The sequence below is a fragment of the Neophocaena asiaeorientalis genome, unplaced genomic scaffold (assembly GCF_003031525.2).
Source record: "Neophocaena asiaeorientalis asiaeorientalis breed wild unplaced genomic scaffold, Neophocaena_asiaeorientalis_V1.1 scaffold275, whole genome shotgun sequence".
In the NCBI taxonomy this organism is placed as follows: domain Eukaryota; kingdom Metazoa; phylum Chordata; class Mammalia; order Artiodactyla; family Phocoenidae; genus Neophocaena; species Neophocaena asiaeorientalis.
Window position 1 is genome coordinate 8,447,772 of NW_020173679.1, and position 19,775 is coordinate 8,467,546.

The window sequence follows — 19,775 nt, forward strand, 5'->3', positions numbered from 1 at the left end:
CACAGAGGCAGGGGAGCGGGTGGGTGTGGCCCTGGGGCTCTGGTTCTTTTGTGTGTGGCGACACCTAGTGGCCAGTCCCTTGACTTCCACAAGGAGAGGGCCAACTGACCATTAGCCCTTGGACACAGGACAGAATCAGAAGACTTTTACCCCTGGAAGCCCTAATTCCCAATTTGAAGTCTTCATGGAGCATTTCAGATGACCTCGGAGAACACGACAGCCCAAGGCACACAAAATACTCAGGAATGAGAGTCTTTGGAAAAGATAAATTTGGTTATGGAGACTGGATTAGGGACTTGTGTTTGACCGTAAGTGATGTGGAGATGGTAGGGGGTGGAAGCCCAGACCCCACAGGCTGTCTGGGTTCTCTCTTCAGCCAACTGGGCCAGGGCTGAAGGAAGACGGGGCAAGTGAAGCAGCCCCGGCCCCGGCCCTCCAGCAGGCGCAGGAAGACAGTGAGTGAGCACCCCGGCAGGTGCTCTAGGAAGCGGACGAGGGACTTCCCTGGTGGTCCAGTGGTTAAGATTCCATGCTCCCAATGCAGGGGGCACGGGTTCAGTCCCTGGTCGGGGAACTAAGATCTGCATGCCGCATGCTGTGGCCTAAAAAAAAAAACAAAAGAAGAAGAAACTGGGATGTAAGATCTGCATGCCGCATGCTGTGGCCTAAAAAAAAAACAAAAGAAGAAGAAACTGGGATGTGATGGGACCACGTGCCCAAGAAGGCCTGGGTGGGGCGCATGACCTACCACGGTCATGCAGTCAGGAAAGGCTCCCCAGGAAGGCATCTAAGCGAGTGGAAAAGAAGCCAGTTCCAGCCTGGGGACCCCAGTGCAAAGGCTGCTGGGGAGGAGCTTCTTGGCAGGTCCTAGAAACAAACTGGGGGCCAGCGAGACAGAGGGGAGGAGTGGGAGCGAAAGGCAGGGCCGGCCATGTGGGGTCCTGGCAAGGGCGTGAAGCGTATCCTGGGGTAGGTTGGAGTGGGGAGAAATGTCATCCATTCTGGCTTTTAAAAAGATCACTCCAGTTAGGTAGCCTCATCCACCAGAGGGCAGATGGCAGAAGCAAGAAGAACTACAATCCTGCAGCTTGTGGAACAAAAACCACATTCACAGAAAGAGAGACAAGATGAAAAGGAAGAGGGCTATGTACCAGATGAAGGAACAAGATAAAACCCCAGAAAAACAACTAAACGAAGTGGAGATAGGCAACCTTCCAGAAAAAGAATTCAGAATAATGTTAGTGAAGATGATCCAGGACCTCGGAAAAAGAATGGAGGCAAAGATCGAGAAGATGCAAGAAATGTTTAACAAAGACCTAGAAGAATTAAAGAAGAAACAAACAGAAATGAACAATACAATAACTGAAAAGAAAACTACACTAGAAGGAATCAATAGCAGAAGAACGGGTAAGTGACCTGGAAGAAGGCGGCGCACTGGTTAAGAATCCGCTTGCCAGTGCAGGGAATGCAGGTCCGTGCCCTGGTCTGGGAAGATCCCACATGCCGCGGAGCAAACGAAATTGAGTCATTTGTTGAGACGTGGATAGATCTAGAGACTGTCATACAGAGTGAAGTAAGTCAGAAAGAGAAAAACAAATATCGTATACTAACGCATGTATGTGGAACCTAGAAAAATGGTACAGATGAACTGGTTTACAGGGCAGAAGTTGAGACACAGATGTAGAGAACAAACGTATGGACACCAAGGGGGGAAAGCCACAGCGGGGTGGGGATGGTGGTGTGCTGAATTGGGTGGTTGGGATGGACAGGTATATACTGATGTGTATAAAATTGATGACTAATAAGAACCTGCTGTATAAAAAAATAAATAAAACAAAATAAAAAAATTTAAAAAACCAACACACACAACTTATAAAAAAAATACATAAATAAAAATTAAAAAAATAAAAAGATCATTCCGGCTACTTGCGCTGGGTGGTGGAGTGGAAGGAAGTGAGAAGGGGTGGACAGGAGGAGGAGTGATCCCCCAGAACCGAGCCTCCCCACTCGGCTGTGCTGGGAACTGAGGGCTGTCCGCTCCGCTCGTGCACCTGGCCCCAGGGGACGGCTGGCTGCCTCTCACCAGAGGTCATTCTGCAGGCAGCTCACTCCTCCTTCCTGGTTACCAGTGTTAATTAGACCCTTTTCCGAACCAGGAGGAGGTGACAGGATAGCAGACAGTAGAAGAGGGAGCCTGGGCTTTGGTGGTGGAAAGGAAGGCCCTGTAAGTAGACGGCACTGCACTGAGTGCACAGTTGCATTGCTATGCAATACACATTTTGCCCTATTGTGCAGGCTTTTAGGGCCGGAGCCCCTGTTAGCTTCTGGGGACTGAGCGGTTGACAGGAGCCTTCAGGGAGGCTGCTGCCCAGGGCTCTGGCGCCTTTCTGAGTCTGTCCTTCACCTGGGAGAGCCTGCTGGTCCAAGGCTTGCTGGCCCCTGAGGGATGGACGGTGTGAGGAGTGTCCTTGGCCCGCAAGCCCGGCTCCCTTGGTCCTCCGAGCGCAGCTCCTTGGCACCAGGGCTGCCAGGGCTCCACCCCCACCAGCTGCTGCGTTATTTCTGACTCATCCAGGAGTTACAAGTGTGTAACCCAAACCCCTCCACGCCCGGCTTCCTCCCCCCCAGCTCCTCCTGGAGGGAGGAAACCCTGGGACTTCTCTCCTGGGACCTTTCTGCAGGTCGGGTCCCTGCTGCACCTGGACGCAGCTGCCGCGTGCAGGAGCCACCCTGTGACAGGTGGGTGGGCTTGTGAGGGTGGCGGCAGCGAGCCCGGGCAGGTGTGTGTGCCCGCAGCCCCGGGCTCACCATCCCCATTGAGGGACTCGTTGGAGCCCAGCCCAGGAGGCAGCCTCTTGAACTCATCAGGGACTTTTGCAGAGGGAGCTGTCTTGGCTTCTCCAGCTACAGGCCCCAGCCGGCTGCCTCTGATCACGTCACTTTGCTCCTCATGGAAGTTGCTGGCTTTGAAAGACGGGGACACTTTGGGTTTCATGCAGCACATCTCCTGGGCTCATAGCAGGAGCCTTGCTGAGGGGTGGCTGGAAGGTAGAGCTGGCAAGAAGTCTGGGTCAGCTCAGCCACCTGGGCCTGACAGCTCCACACACAGAGGGGGCTGGCCACCAGTGCCTGTTCCGGGGAGATCCCTGCTCAGTCTGGCTGTCGGGCCAGCAGCCGTGAGGGAGGAACGGGCAGCTCGCCACCTGCTCTGGGCTCTCAGAAACGAGCCCCTGATGCAACATGGGCGGCCTGACAACTCGTGCCGGTGTGCGGGTATGTCTCGTCCTGACACCGCCCCACCCCATGCTTCTCCTCGCTCTGCAGGAGTCCCCAGAGCTGGCCAGGGCATGAACCGCGAGGGGGCCCCCGGGAAGAGTCCGGAGGAGATGTACGTTCAGCAGAAGGTCCGAGTGCTGCTCATGCTGAGGAAGATGGGCTCCAACGTGAGTGCCTTCGGGGCGTCGAGCAGCAGGCCTCCCAGGGAGGGTGCCTGATGCCGGCGGGCAGAGGGGCTGTAACCACCTTCTGTAGCAGCTGTGGTCTGGGGATGGGGATGCCAGGCCTCTGGCTTGGCTGTGGCTAATTCAGGCTCCCGGGCACAGGCACCAGCATGTCCAGTTCGGCATGGCACTCCCTGTGCCATGTTTGGGCCAAGTGGGTGAGGGTCCTAAAGGCCCTAACCTTCCTTTCCTCCCCTCTCCTGGGAGTCTTCTCTTCCGTTGGTGACCGGCGGGCAGGACAGCCACCGAGAGGGCAGCAGATGTGCAGTGGCCCTTCTCAACAGGAGAGGGAGGGGCTCCCCAAGCAGGGCCTGCCCTACGCTGGAATCCCCGTCCCCGATCTGATCCCGGTGCCAAGGCCTGTGGGCCCCATGGACCAAGTTTCAGGGGTGGGAGCAGAGGGGAGAGGGTGCTCACCCTGGAACTAGAAGGTCAGTTCTCAACAACAGAGGCCCAGGGAGCGGGTGCGGGCCACCCTTCACCCAGCCCTCTCGCCCCTGCAGCTGACGGCCAGCGAGGAGGAGTTCCTGCGCACCTACGCGGGGGTGGTCAGCAGCCAGCTCAGCCAGCTGCCCCAGCACTCCATCGACCAGGGTGAGTCCATTGACCAGGGTGAGTCGAGGGCCCGCGTGGCCAGCGACAGCAAGTTGTGGTTCCTTTAGAAAGCGTAGCTCCAGCCCTTCCAGATGGGTGGTCCACGAGAGAGAGATTTCGGGGCGGCAGCTCCCTCACCCACAGAGCTGAGCCCCAGCTGGCGGCAGCGTCTAGACGTGGAGCCTGCAGAGCCTCCAGGCCGGTCCCTTCTCCTTCCCCAGCTGGGAGCCAAGGACCCAATCAGGTAATGGGGGGGATCCCTTTCTAGGCCTGGGGGAGGAAGAGGAAGAAATGGAGGTGTGTGGGGGCCCCATAGCTTCAGAGGCTCTGGTGGTTGCATTTCTTCAGCCTTTGCCTGCCCCTGCCCCCCGCCCCCAAGTACCCTGTTCAGGGACAAGGAGACCACCCTTGTGTGCAGGGGCCTGCTCTAGGTGCGGGCTGCACGGTGGCTGTTGTGTTCCTGGCTGTGCCCAGGAAGGTGGCCCCAGTGGTCCTGGAGGTCTCCGTGTGCCCAAGGGAGTTATTTCTCTTTTGAGTACCCTCAGCCAGTTGTAATAATGGTAGTGGGTAACACTGAGTGTTTATTGTCTAGCAGGCTCGAGCTGCCAGCTGTATTACTTCTACTTAGCAGGCAAGGAAACGGGGGTTCTGAAGCAATAAGCCACTGCAGCCAGTTCCTGGGGGGCCCAGGATGCAAACCTGCAGCCCGATTGCAGAGCTGGGTTTGTCTCTGTCTGTCCTGGAGCTGCAGGAAGCTGCTGGGCACTTAATGGGCTCTCCCTTTCTGGAAGCCTTATCCTGGCCCTGTAGCCCAGGACCCTGACCACCAATTTCCAATTGCTTGGAATTCTTGGCTGTTGAATCGTGCAGCCGGTGACCTGTCTGGTGTGAGCGGGCTCCCAGGAGCAGAGTGCTGATGGGCGTGTTTGCTGATCCCTGAGGCTGGGGAGGTGAGCAGACCTGGCACACGGGACTGCTTTTCCTGAGGCTGCCCTTGTTCTCCTGGATGTCACATGCAGGGCTCTGCCCTGGCGCAGGACCCGGTTCCCGAGCTCTGACGCTGGGTGTGACCCAGCCTGTGCGCCCAAGTCAGCAGAAATGTACAGGGTGTTCCCGTGGCCCCAGCAGCTTCCGGGGACAGCCTCTTGCCCGGGCCACCCTCGTGCCGCAGACTGCGCCAGCTGTGCTGTCAGCCACCGCTGGGGAGGAGATAAGGGGTGTGGAGTCTGCCCCCCGCGCCCCCCCCCGCCCCCCCGTCCTGGGATATTTCTTCTGGGAGAGGTCTTTTCTCCTCCAGGGCTGATCTGGGTTTTAGCGTGGGTCCCTCTCCCCTGCTCCCCAACCGCATTCACTTGAAACCCTCAGGCTTCTGAGTCCCTGGGGCATCACCTTTTCTCCCAGCCTGGTCTTGGGTCACTGGGTTAACCTGAATTTGAGCTGCAGGGGTAAGAATGCCTCTAAGTAGAAAGCTGTTAATGGGAAAAAAATCAAAAGAAGCGATAGAACTGTCAGTATAGAAAACACCACCACATACACTCCCCACCCCCCGCCCATATTCACACATGCACGAATGTATGTGTATAGAGCAAAAGAAGCTGAAAGAATATTTACCAGGTGGTTTAGAGAAAATTTTGATGGAGGGTGGAACCACATAAGGGACTGACTTTCCAAGTCACACATTTTTTTGTAAAACTAATTTTTTTTAACATTGCACATACATTCCTTTTATAATAAGGGAAGTTTTTCTTTAGATTCTGAACAGCTTTTTTGGTTTCCTATTTTTCTTTTTTTTAAATTGAAGTATAGTTGATTTACAATGTTGTGTTAATTTCTACTGTACAGCAAAGTGATTTAGTTTTACACATACATACATTCTTTTTTTAAATATTCTTTTCCATTATGGTTTCTCATAGGATATTGAATATAGTTCTCTGTGCTGTACTGTAGGACCTTGTTGTTTAAAGGGGAAGTTTTAAAAAGTGTTTTTAAGAGAACTCTTTTTGTCTTGCTCAGCTAAACCAACAACCGAAAATAAAAATGAGCTCTGCTGAGTTATTTAAGGCAGTCACGGTGACCTCACCTGGCCTGAAACTGCTGAGCAGTCAGGAGTGAGCCGTGGGCCTGTGGGTGTGATTTCGTGGCCCTGGAATCCGGGCCCTCCTGGGTGTGGGGCGTCCACAGACAGACAGGCTGGCCTTGGGTACTTCTCTCCGGGGAGGAGGCTCCTGGGAGTGATCCTGGAGCTGGGTGAGAATCTCTGGGGAGATGGTTCTCTGCTGCTGGGCTGCCCTTCAGTCTGCCCCTCGCCCCACAGTCACCTCCAGCGACAAGCCTCACAGGCTTACTGTATTTTCTTTGTGCCAACAAAACAGCAAGCAGTCCAGTCTCTCCCACTATGGAGGTTCAAGCCTGAGAGCAGGACCCTACATTTCTGCCCACACCATGGGGCCAAATGGGGCTTTGATAAAATTCTAGCCTGCCCACCTTCCCCGTTGGCAGAGCCGACCTCAGCTGATGCCACAGGGCATGTTGCTGTCAGAGTCTCAGGTGCCACCCAGGTGGCAAGAACCCTGGATCATTGCTTCCAGTGCTCAGGACCCCAGCATGAAAGGCCCAGAAAGGCCTAGGAGCATTCGGGGTGATGGGCGGGACCATCCCGTAGAAGCCTGGTGTGAGCACCTCCTGCCACTAGGCGGCACTGTCTCTCAGCAAATGCCTGTGCGCTGCTCCGCCGGCTCCCGCAACTCTGACCTATGCTGTTCCAGCTGCCCTCAGTAGGGGGCCTGAGGCCGCCCCACCAATGGGTCAGCGCTTGGCCATCTGTCCCGGGGTCCTGCCCACCACCTTGGACCCGCACACGCTTCCCCTCTGGGGCTGGAGGGGTCTGGTACCGGGAGCACTGCTTGCCCTCCCCAGACCCAGGTAGGAGAGCAGCAAGCTGGGCATCCCTCAGCCCACGCCTCCCGGCCGCCCCCCATCCCATACTTCCCTCGGTGAACACGTGTTCAGTATCTGCTGGGTCCAGGTAGGTGCTGGAGACCCTGGTGCACGGGCCTGCACCATAGCGCCTCACCAAATGGTTCCAGGAGAGGGCCTCAGAGGCCCCCCAGTACTGCACTGGACAGTGGGTAGACCTGCCTGGGCTGTGCTGTTCTAAGACCACCCTCGAAAGCCTCCTTCTGGAAGCCCTCCTTTCCCTCCCTTGTCTTCCACGAGACCCCCCTCTCTCCCCTCTCCCCCATTTTCTGCTTCTCTCTGCTCACTGCCTCCCATCCCCCGCCCCCCCAGTGCCTCCTTTCCCCTCACCATGGTCATGCTGGTGTTCTCCATATTTTGTCCTCTCCTCTCAGTGTCACACGCTCTCCCTGGGAGGTCACATCACTCCCGTGACTCCCAACAGAGCTCTGGTCGATGCCTTCCAAATACACCCCCTCAGCCCAGACCCCCTGCTGACCCCCAGATTGATGCACGCTCTCTACTGGCCGTCTGGCCGCACACACCCCACATTCAGCACGTTCAGGGTCGTAACCTCTCCCCGCCCCGGGGTCTGTGCTCCCGCCTGTATTCTCTGTCGTGAGGATGTGCCACCCCATGAACCCAGTGTCCTGGGGACCAGCCACTGACTCCTGTCTTCCCCAGGTACCTAGGAGGTTACCAGGTCCTCTTGATTCTCCCGCCTTAATGCTCCTCACATCTGCTTTGTCTTCTCCATCTTGGTTTGAACCCACATTTTGGTCTGAGCCCGTGTTAATTCTTGTCTCGATCACCACAAACAGCCCCTAACTGGCACCTTGACTTCTCGTCTTGCCCTCTCCGTGCACTTTCTACCCTGTACCCAGAGTGAGTATCGAAGGCTACATCAGCGGGTCTCTTCCCGACTTAAAATCTTTCAGTGGCTCTCTGCTGCCTTGAGGATAAAATCCAAACCCCTTAGCGTGATGAGCAGGACCCCTGCCCACCCGACACCAGGACCTCATGCTCCACAAACAGCCACAGTGAATGGCTTTCAGCTCCTGTCTCAGGCCTCGTGCGTTCACGCCTTTCCGTCCCTGCATTTGCCTCTCGGCAGCCAGGAGCCCAGCCCTGAGCCCACCCCCTCCCCTGCCTCCCACAGGCAGGGCCAGGCCCTCCTGTGATCCCCACCGCACACGTGTACCTTGGCCCTGCTACTCCCCACACTGTCTCCTGGTCCATCTCTTGACCAACTCTGAGCCCCTTGTGGCTTCCCTCTTTGTATTTGTGGGGCTGGGCCCCCCAGAGCGCCAGCATGTTCTTGGGTGAATGAATGGACCAGGCTCTGGGTCTGGGAGCCCATAGTCCCCCGAAAAGGCAGGAACACGGAGCGCTTGTCTCCTGGTCCCCAGGGTGGCCAAGCAGACCCGACATCCTCGCTGGACTGACTTTGAACCAAAGGCAATCATTGCTTCTCTGGGAAGGTGGCCTTGCTGAGAAGCCCCAGCTGTAGGCTCGGGGGCGGAGAGCAGTAGCTTCCAAAGCAGGCTCAAAGGAATGCTGAGTTCGTGCCTTTCTTATTGTCAGTGCTGTTCTCTCCATAACATATGTCGATCGTTTTTCCTGGCTATGAAAGAATGCATAGTCATTGTGGAAAGTCATTGGGAAAGACAAACAGCAGAAAAGCTTAGAGGATTGACTCCTACCGTGTAGCTAGAATCACTATTCCCTTGCATTAATTTCCCAGCAGACTTTTTAAAAAAATACGCATGTATTTTCATTACAGAGTTGAGACCATACAGTGTAAACGTTGTAATATCCATTTTAACATCCATGTTTTCACTTATGATAATTTTACCATGTCCTCAAACGATTTTCAAGAAAACATTTTAGCAGTCGCGTGATATGCAGCCATGTGGCTGTGCTATCAGTTTTTGACCGATCCTTTACCTTTTTTTTTTTGTGGCTGCGCCGGGTCTTAGTTGCGGCACGTGGGATCTTTAGTTGCGGTGCATGAACTCTTAGTTGCGGCATGCATGTGGGATCTAGTTCCCCGACCAGGGATCGAACCCAGGCCCCCTGCATTGGGAGTGAGGAGTCTTACCCACTGGACCACCATGGAAGTCCCCTGATCCTTTACTACTCGACATTTGTTTTTCATTTTTGCTATTAATTATAATTAATTTAATTTATCGAGCTCCTCCTATGTGCCAGGTTCCATGTCAGGTAGCATTAAAGTTATCCCAGAGAATCCTCAGGACAGCCCTGTGAGGCAGCCACTGTCACAGGCCCACTTTCACGATGAGAAAACAGGCCCTGAGGGGTTGAGTAAGATGCTCAAGGTCCTAGAACGGGTCATGTGGGTCCAGGGTGTGGTAAACAAAGACCATCTAGGAGTGGCTTACAGGCCATGTGCATTTTTAAGCAGAACAGTGTTTTACCAGAGGAGCAGGTGTGCTGTAGGGAGTTAGCATGGTATTTCAGGAGGGCATGAGAAAATTGGAAGGATTTCCTGCTGCCTTCTTTTTCTGGGCCTTTCACCTCCAGGTGCCTTTGAACGTGCTGGTTCTGTTTGAGCTCCAGGTCTCTCTCTGCCCCAGCACCACACCGGGGACGGATGCGGCGAGTGCCAGTTCCAGGCCCCTGGTACACTTGGCAAAGGCCTCCTTGTGGCCAGTCGCCTGCAGAACTACCTTCCTTGAGTCATGCTTCGTATAGACCTTTGTCCAGCTGTCCTGGGGCTGGAGGGACCCTGTCTTGATGTGGCCCATTTTGTTAAGGAAGCCCTCATCCTTTCTCTTCCCCTCTTTCTGGCCCTGGAGCTGCGGTGCTGGCACGCTGGCTCCCCAGGCCTGTTCCAGCCTCTGTCTGATCACACTCTTTCTCGAAGAGACTTTCCAGGGAAGGTCCCCAGCCTGAGCCAGCTGGGCGGTCCCAGGGCTCTTCCGGCTTTCCCCTGCGGAAGCCAAGGCTACAGGCTCAGGGTCCGCTGCCAGCAAGCCTAAAATAGGTCATTTGGTCTCAGGGTTACACTGAGAACCTTGTTAAAATAGCTGTGGTCATGGGCAACCCAGCAGGGAGCCAGCGGCCCAAGGAGAGGGCCCACCCAGTGCATGGCTCTTCCAGGGACCAAGCAAGCTCACCCCTCTGCTCATCACCCCAGTTGACCCTCTCAGCGGCCCTCGAGTGGGGTGCTGGCACAATCTCTGTTTTACAGCCAGCATTCTTCCTGGAATCCCTTCCCACACCATCTGGCCTCTGCTCTTTCCCTTCCTCTGCCGCCCCCTCTGCCCTTCCAGGGTCAGCCCGCTTTCCTCCTCTGGCTCCTGGACTGCCTGCGGATCTTTCCTTCCCTGTAGCGGTTATCACATCAGGTGAGGAGCCCTGAGGGGCCAGGGTCCGTGCTGTGCTCGCAGTCTCACATTTCCCCGTGGTCCAGCTCTGGCACAGAGTGGGGTCTGTCAGATCCCTGTGTAGACCGAGGCTCCCCCTCTGTGCAGACCAGCTGCCGGGGTCCCGGGACCCCCATCTGCTCACGTGCGGCTCTGAGGCTTCTCTCCCAGAGGCTCCAGGTGACAACCGACTCTGGACTGAAGTTACTGTCAGGCCCCGGGAGAATTCCAGTCAGTGGGATGGGAAGCTAATCTTTTTAAACTTTAATCAACACTTTCATGAGAATTACCTGTAACCTAATAATAAAAAAAGTGAACCCCAAAGTCTCATATACATTAAATCCGACTGAAAAATCAACCAGAAGGACTTGGTACGTGATAACTTGTGTCACGGAAAAAGAAAAAAAAAATACCCCGTGTTGAGGGGGACAAATTGGGCGATTGGGATATACACTACTGATACCATATATAACACTATGTATACACTATTGATACCATGTATTAAATAGATAACTAATGAGAACCTACTGTACAGCACAGAGAACTCTACTCAATGCTCTTCGGTGACCTAAATGGGAAGGAAATCCAAAAAAGAGGGGAGATATGTATACGTAGGGCTGATTCACTTTGCTGTACAGCAGAAACTGACACAGCATCGTAAAGCAACTATACTCCAATAAAAATTAATTGAAATAAATAACCCCAAGAAAGGGAAAGAGCTGAAGAGCAGAGCTGGTCGCTCAGTTCGGCCTCTGGTTCCGGCCGGTGAAGGGCTGCCTTGACCCTCCTTCACCAGCGTGATGGGTGCTATTGTGTAGAGCTGAGAGCAGGGGCCTCCAAGCCCTTGTGCACCTCTGCTCCCACCTCCTGACACCCAGAAGAGGCAGACCTCTGTCCCGGAGAAGAGCATCAAGGCCAGTTGGGCCAGCGATGGCACCGTCCCGTTCACAGTAGCCCATGGATCTGGGTGCCAGGCGACCGCCCCCGGCCTCGAGCTGCCAGCCCAGCAGGGCAGATGGAAACACGGGCAAACACGTAAAGAATTTTGGGTGCAGATCACAGGATGACTGACCCTGAGGGAAGGGAACCCCCCTAGAAAGCCCCAGAGGTAGGATGTGTGTGCTGGGCTCAGTGGGGTATGGGGGGGTGAGGTGGGTTTGGGGCACGTGACACTAGAGCAGAGCAGGTGTACTAGAACCCTGAGGGGTAACCCCACAAGATGCTGTCTGTGGTGCTTTATGCTGCGGACATTATCCAGGTCAGTCAGATGGGCAGGATACGTGTGTTTTGCAGGTGAGGAAACGGAGGTGGATGTGCAGGGACTTGCCCAGTATCGCACGGGTAGGCAGGGGTCAGACCCAGGCCCAGGTACCGTGACCCACCAAGGGAGCCCAAGCCTGGGGAGGCCCTCGTTGGTCTGTCAGGAGGTCCAGGACCTCTGCCAGGAGCCGCCTCACACCGGGGCCCAGTAGGTGCCACCAAGCCTGGAGCCTGCCTTGGCTGCCAAGACCTTGGTGGATCCGGGGTGCTGTCCCCATGGCGACCAGTGTCGTGCTGTCTCTGGGTAAAAGCCATCCTCTAGGAGCTTTGGGTGGCAGAGCTGAGCTGTATAGCACCCCTGGGCTCCTAGGCCACGGCTGCTAAAAGCAGCCCATGCCGCCAAGCAGGTTTGGGCTTGTCTGGAGGGAGACCTAGTCCAGGACGGTGCCCGAGTTTCACCCCCGTGGAGACATTTGCCCTTGTAGGGGTGTCTGGGACCTGTTTTTCTGGGAGCCTCGCTGCCTGGCTCACCTCCCCAGAGCCAGTAGCTGAGCCGTGCAGTTTTCCGTTGGTGGGTAGCCGAGTAGCAGATGCTGGTTGGTATGCACAGCAAGAAAGTGAGCTCAGGGGGCAAAGAGGAAGCACCAAAGCCAAAAATCATGTGGTCAGACGAGGGGCAGACGTCGGGAATGGGAATCATTCCCTGGACGCTTTGGTGCGTGTGGCTGTGTTTCCTTTCCAGCCGGTCAGCCGTGTGCATGGAGGATACGGAGTTTTCCAGGCTCCAGTCATTTGCCCTCATTGGGAGGGTGTTAGGCCCATTAGGAGGTCAGGAGGCCGAGATGCCCGAGCCCAGAATGGAGTAGTTGTGCTCAGCTCCGGCCAGGGATGGGCGTGAGGCTTTCAGAGAGGCTGGGGGGCTGCAGCCCTTGCAGGAGCCCATGACCCTGCGTCGGGTGACGTGGGTGTCCCCCCCTGTGGCTGGTGCTGGTGCTGGGAGTCCCCGCCTTTTCTCTGGTGACATCTGTACCGGGCTGTGTCCTGAACTGTGGGGCACTGGGGCTGGAAGGCTTTGGAAGCTGGCCCAGGCTTTTGTTACCTTGTGTTGGTTTCCTGGGGAGGGTCTACTCTCAGGGCTGTTGCCCCTCTCCAGCCACCTATGAGCATCCACTCCTCCCGGCTGGACTCTGCAGGAGCTGGAAGAGCTCTCCGCAGCCTGTCCCCCCGCAGCCAGGCGCTTTGCTGGGCTGTAGGCTGGACCAGCACGGTTAGCACATCCCTGCTGCCCTAGGAGGCCTCATCCCTTCCTTCCGCTGCCTGGTCTCTCTCTCCGCAGGGTCCCTCCTGGAGAGGGAGTGGTGGTGGTGTCTGGAGCAGTCCTCGTCCGCCCTGGAGCCAGGCCCAGCTCCATGCGAGCTCCAGGGTCTGTGCCTTTCCTGGAAAAGGGCAAAGGGCTCCACTAGGATGTCTCCGGCCAGGTCTGAGAAATAGAGGCCGGGTGTACCCTTACTCCGTCCATCACCTTAGGGCTGCAGCCATCTCCCTGTTCCTCTTTCCTGTTTTTTCTCATTCCTGGGCCTTTCTCCAAACCACACTGCTCCCTGCCCGCTGTGCCCCAGCACCCTGTAGTGAGCTGGCTTCCCGATGGCGGCATGCTGGTTCCCTTCGGTGGGCGGGACGTGGGCTGAGGGTGGTGCTGGTGTGTGGAGCCTGGGCTGGGCTTGTGATTCTGCTGGTGTGAATTCATCCTGAGCTTGCAAACAGACCAGTGACCCCATTGTCTGTCTCCCGCCCCCAGCTAGGGGCCAGCCTCCCTTTTCTAAGCTCCTGAATATTTGTCATTTTTCTCTCCCCAGTCACTTGACTGGACTCCATTAAAGGGGCAGAGCTGGCACGGGCCGTGGGGTGGGATGGCCCCCTCGGTGCCCTGCCCTGGTTCAGAGAGCTGTGCCCTCGCCAGCGCCTTGGCCCTGCTCCCCGTGGCAGGGGAGCCATGGGACTAGGGGGGCACCTGGCAGAACAGTAGGCGGGGGCAGGGGGTGGGCGTCTGGGCTCCTCCCAGGTTGGTCTTCTGGATTCCATGTTGAATTTTCTCCAAGATACCCCAGGGCTGCTCTGGTGTTGCTTTATAAATCCTGGGTCTTGGTTCCATTCTAATGGGAGCAGATGGATTACTGCAGTCTCTGCCAGGAGGCCTGAGCAGCCTCAGTGCTCAGGGTAACTGGAGCAGGACCGTTACTTCCTTTTCCTAATAGAAAACGACAAAACATGTAGTGTAGCATGGTCTTCGGAGTCTGCGTCGGGTCCTCCCTCTGCCTCTGATTCCCTGAGCTGCTTCATCTCTCTGAGCTTCAGGCTCCTCACCTGTAACGATTCATCCTGTATCACTATGTTAGATGCTGTGGTCAGTGAGGGCCTGGGGAGGGGATTTTACACAGACTGGCATGAAGTGCGAGAGCTAGACTTGGGGGGAAGAGCATTGAGGCAAAGGAAACCGCAGGTGCAAAGGTCCTGGGTTGCAAGTTCCTGTGCCTGAAGGACAGCCAGGAGCCCATGTGGCTGGAGCGGAGTGGGGGGGTGGGAGGAGGCATATAAAAAGGGGTGAAAAGACAGTGAGAGGCCAGATCATGGTGGGTCTTGAAGCCACGGTGTAGAGTTTGGAGTTTCCCTTGAGTATGATGAGAAATCTTATAATAAACCACCTTTGGAGAGTTTTGAGCAAAGGAGTGGCAGGATCTGACTCATAGTTTTAAGAACTTCCTTCTGACTGCTATGTGGAGAATGGACCCTTGGGGTCCAGAGAGGGGAGATCCAGGAAAAGAGGGTACAGGAGGCTAGTGAGAGGGGTAGTGGTGGCCTGGACCAGAGTGGTAGTAGGGGAAATGGTAATGTATTCAGGATACATTTTAAAAGTACAGTCAGCAGGATTTGCTGATGTGTTATATGTGGAGTGTGTGTGTGAGACAGGGAATCGGGAATACCCCAGGGTTTTTGACCTGAGCAACCAGGGGATGGAGGTGCCATCGGCTGAGATGGGGAAGGCTGCAGGTGGAGCAGGCTTGGGGCTGCACCATTTGACATTCCACCAGCAAAGTCTGAGGGTTCAAATTTCTCCACATCCTTGCTAATGCTTGTTATTGTCTGTCTTTTTGATTCCAGCTGTCCATTGGGTAAGAAGTGGTGTCTCATTGTGGTTTTGATTTGCATTTCCATAATGACTGATGATGTTGAGCGTCTTTTCATGCCCTTGTTGACCATTCATATATCTTTTCTGGAGAAATGTCTATTTGAGTTCTTTGCCCATTTAAAAAATTGAGTTGTTTGACTTTTTATTATTATTGAGTTGTGTTATTTATATATTCTAGATAGGAGTCCCTTACCAGATATATGATTTGCAGATATCTTCTCCTATTCTGTAGGTTGTCTTTTCAATTTTTTTTGATAGTGTTTTTTGAAGCATAAAAGCTTTTAACTTTGGGGGCTTCCCTGGTGGTCCAGTGGTTAAGACTCCACGCTTCCGATGAAGGGGGTGCAGGTTTGATTCCTGGTCGGGGAACTAAGATCCCACATGTGGTGTGGCCAAATTGTGGGGAGAAAAGAAAAAGAAAAAAAGGCTTTTAACTTTGATAAAGCCCAATTTATTTATTTTTTTCTTTTGTTGATGGTGCTTTGGGTGTCATATCTAAGAAACCATTTCCTAACCCAAGACTATGAAGATTTACTCCTGTGTTTTCTTCTAAGAGTTTCATAACTTCAGCTCTTATATTTATGTCATTCCTCCATTTTGAGTTAATTTTTGTATATGGTGCAAGGTAAGGGTTCAACTTCATCTTTTACATGTGAGTATATCTAGTTGTCCCAGTACCATTTGTTCAGTTCTTTCCCATTGAACCCTCGGCACCTTTGTCAAAACTTAATCGACCATAAATGGGAAGGTTGATTTCCAGCTTCTCAATTCTATTCCATTGATCTATGCCAATTCCACCCAAACTTGTTTACAGTAGCTTTGTAGTAAGTTTTGAAATTCAAAAGTGTGGGCCCAACCTTGTTCTTTTTTCTCAAGATTGTTTTGGCTATTCTGCACCCTTTGCGTTTCCATATGAATTTTAGGAGCAGGTTGTCAGTTTCTGCAAGAAAGGCAGCGGGGATTTGATAGAAATTGTGTTGAATTTCGTCCAGCGATGTTTTAGACATTGATGTTTTGTTCTTTTTAGAGTCCAAATTTCATACTTCATTTGTTAAATTTATTCCTAAGTATTTTATTATTTTTGCTGCTACTGTAAATGAAATTGTTTTCTTAATTTCATTTTCAGATTATTCATTTCTAGTTTATAGAAATACAAATGATTTTTGTACATTGACCTTATATCCTGCAACTTAAACTTGTTTATTAGTTCTAATAGTCTTTTAGTGGCTTCCTTAGGATTTTCTATATGTAAGATCCATGTCATCTACAAATATAGTTTTATCAATACTTCTTTCCAATTTGGATGCCTTTTATTTCTTTTTCTTGCCAAATTGCCCTGGATAGAACCTTCAACACAGTATTGAATAGAAATGGTGAGAGTGGACATTGTTTTCTTGTTCCTAATCTTGAAGGGGGAGAGCTTTCAATCTTTCACCATTAAGTATGATCATAACTGTGGGTTTTTAGTAAATGCCCTTTATCAGATTGAGGAAGTTCACTTTTATTCCTAGTGTGTTGGGTGTTTTTATCATGAAGGGGTATTGAATTTTGCCAGATGTGTTTTCTATGTCTATTCAGATGATTATATGGTTTTTGTCCTTTTTTCTATTGATAGGATATATTACATTAATTGATTTTTGGATATTAAACCAACCTTGCATTCCTGGGATAAATGTCACTTGGTCAGAGTAAATAATCCTTTTTATATGTTGATGTATTCCATTTGCTAGTATTTTGTGAGTACTTTTGCATATCATAGGTATTATGAATATCTATATTCATAAGAGAGACTGGTCTGTAGTTCTCTTTCCTTGCGACGTCTTCATCTGGTTTTGGCTTTATCTTTTAATGGGTCAGAGAGTGTGGAACAGGAGAGACTGATCATCTTCTCCCCTTCTGTGCTCATGGCATCTGGTGGGAAAGGACAAACAGAAAGGACAAACTCTGAACCCAAGTCCAGACAGCGTCAGCAGAGGTACCAGTGGGGTGGACCAGCCTTGTCGGTAAAACAGGAAAGTAAACCTAGCTGACGGCGCAGAGGCAGTGGGCTCGGCCTGCTGGCTTCCTTGTAGCATCTTCCTGTTGTGAGCCCTGCGTTTCCAGGACAGTGAGAGCATCTGAGGGAACCCCCACATCCTAGCCTTTAAGGGAGAAGGAGGGACCATGAGGGTTAACCTTGGAGACCCCTCCTGGCTCTCAAGCTCTGAGAGCTTGAATCTTAATAACTAACTAAGCAGCTTACCCTCCCTGTTAGGTAACTGGCCCAAGTTCCATGGAAAAGAGGAAAGGGAAGGGCAGCATCCTCGCCTAGAGGCCTGTGAGCTCAGGTCAGGCCCTTGTTGAATGATGAGTACCAGGCCAACCAGTGATAAGGACAGGTCAGACAATGCTCTGGAAGAGCCTGCCCCCGCTCGGGCCCCAAAGGAAAGCAGATCCCTGGTGGTGAGGCCTGGAAAACAGCAAGTCCTTTAGGAACAGAACAGAGTATGGATGGGCAGCAGCTCTGTGGGCCCTTTCCGCACCAGCTAGCAGCAGAGTGGGAGGCTCTATAAATGGGAGCTGCAGATTCCTAGCCTTCCCCACCCCAGCCAGGGATGGGGCCACCAGCTGGTGTTGCAGCACTGCCTCAGGTGTCTTGCTAAATAGTTGTTGGAGTCCCTGCATGACCTTGAGGAGGTGACTTCTTTCTCCACCTCTCAGGGTGTAGCCCAGCTACACACACTGGGCAGCCCCCGAGTCTGGGTTCCTCCAAGGAGCCAGTGGCCATTCCCTCTGCAGACTCACTCTTCCTTCCTGGGGCAGCTGGTGCTATTTTTGTGCCTGCAGCTCAGCACAGAGGCCCAAGGTCCCTTCGAGAAAGCCCACGAGACAGGCAAGGAAAGAAGTGAGTGGGCTGTCCCTGTTCATTGCATCTTCTGCTCACAAGTCCCCTTTCGTGGTCTCTCTCCAGCCCCCTCCTGCTCAGTGAGCTGGAGAGGCGGCACTCGGGAAAAGCCGGCATCTGTTAGGTAACCAGCTCAGCTACCGTGCAGGGTATGATGTAACCTTGGATTCTGTGGTTGCTAGGAAAATTCTGCCTGCAGTGGTATTGCGTGGTCCGAGGACTGAGGCGAGAACAGAATGTTCCCGGGACGACAGGGGAAGGACTGGTAGGGCTTCCCAAGCAAAGGAGCCCAATCCCGAGAAGTCGGATGATTTGAGCTCCTTTCTAGAAGCTCATTCCCCTTTGCAGGAATAGAGGTTGTGCTGGTAACAGCAGAACCCCATCAAGGCAGATGGGGCATGTGTGGCACGGTTACTCCCCTGGGTAGCACCTTGGCCCTCTGGTGCCCCAAACCGAAGGACACGTCTGTAATGTTACATCCTTGTGGACGGGCCCTCCTTCTACAGCACCCATGGCTGCGTGCCTCCTCCGTGTGGCAGGGCAGTTAGGAAGGAGGTCAGGACGAGGCTGCCAGTGGGAAGGGGTGACTCCCTGTGGCGTGGACGGAGGTGGCCGACACCACGCCCCGGGGTGGGGGCCGGCCGTGGTGGCGTCCTGCCCTCTCCCTGACTCCGTTTCACATGTCTGCCGCCCCACCGCGCCCCGCTGCCCGCGCCCCCCTCAGTGGCCTTTCCTGTTTCTGCTGCTCTGATCCCCCTCCCCGGGAAGAAGTCCTCCAGCGGAACAGAAGAGAAGTTTGTCTAAAAGGCCATGGGCAACTGACTGTTACTTCACGTTCAGGGTGCCACCAAGAACGATCCTTTAGAGAAAGGGGAGAGCGGGACTTCCCTGGGGGTCCAGTGGTTAAGACTCCGCGTTTCCACTGCAGGGGGCACGGGTTTGATCCCTGGTTGGGGAACTAAGATCCTACATGCCATGCAGCCAAAAAAAAAAGGGGGGGGCAGGGGGGAAGGGGAGAAAGTGGCAGGGCCCAGGCAGGGTCCGGGCCCAGGAGGTGGGGTGGGACCTGCAGGTCGCCTCACCTGCCCTGCAGGGTCTGCCACTCCGTCCCTCCTGCCCAGCAGCTTCAGGTGGGGGACGCAGGTCAGCATTTCAGGCTCTTTCCCTCCTTCCTGCCTTTTCTGGCTGCATGCCTGTCTTATGGAAAACAAGACAAAGGAAGTGATTTCATGAGTGCCTGGACCAGAATCCTCAAATCCACCATTAAAAATAACAACAAAAAGATCATGGCCATTATCTGTCTCCATGGGAGCCGGGCCGACCACGGGCTGGAAATGGGCCTGGCCGCGCTCCCCTGAGCAGGTGTTGGGTTTGGGCAAAGACGACTGGCTGTTAGGAATTATGAGCAAGATCCTCCAAAGGGATCAAAACAAGAGTCTTAAGAAGGAAGAGAGAGGTTCCCAAGGGCCCCCGGCTTTGGTGACCTTGGAGCAAGGGTCACAAGCAGAGCGCTGCTCCAGGACAGCAGCCTGGGTTCTTGGCACGCTCGTGTAGCCTTGAGCAAGCCTCTGAGCCTCGCCCCTGCAGCCTGCAGCCCACAGCCGTGCAGCAGGGTTGCTGGCCTACCCTGGCCAGGCTGTGGGGGAGGCCCAGGCCCAGAGGGGAGGTGGGCTTCCCCAGAAGCACTTTGTTCTCGGAAAGCACCCCGCTACAGTGGACTGACTGACACTGCATCGGGGGCCGCAGCCTCCTCGCCTTGTCCCAGGTTGCAGCCCAGGGCCAGAGGACCATCCAGCAGCAATTCTTTCGCCCTGGTCTGCAGGTGCAGAGGATGTGGTGATGGCGTTTTCCAGGTCGGAGACGGAGGACCGGAGGCAGTAGCTGCAAACCCCTTGGAATACCCTGGAGGCTGGCAAAGGCCAGGAGATCTGTGTGGACCTCACCGGCTGAGTGGCAGAGGGTCACCTCCTCTACCCCCATCCCCCCACCCCACCCCTTCCCGTCCC

The 19,775-nt window shown here is 54.0% G+C and overlaps 1 protein-coding gene across 1 annotated transcript in view; it reads left to right on the top strand.

Annotated features, from left to right (window-relative positions):
* Positions 1-19,775, top strand: part of CTNNBIP1 (catenin beta interacting protein 1) — a 23,058-nt gene that overhangs the window by 2,844 nt on the left and 439 nt on the right. Inside the window, exons 2-4 of the mRNA XM_024750025.1 lie at positions 3,325-3,443; positions 4,004-4,094; positions 19,592-19,775. The exon at positions 19,592-19,775 is cut by the window's right edge and continues 439 nt beyond it. Of these exons, the coding sequence (XP_024605793.1) occupies positions 3,348-3,443; positions 4,004-4,094; positions 19,592-19,650 (246 nt within the window). The 5' untranslated portion in view covers positions 3,325-3,347 and the 3' untranslated portion in view covers positions 19,651-19,775. The remainder of the gene's footprint in view (positions 1-3,324; positions 3,444-4,003; positions 4,095-19,591) is intronic.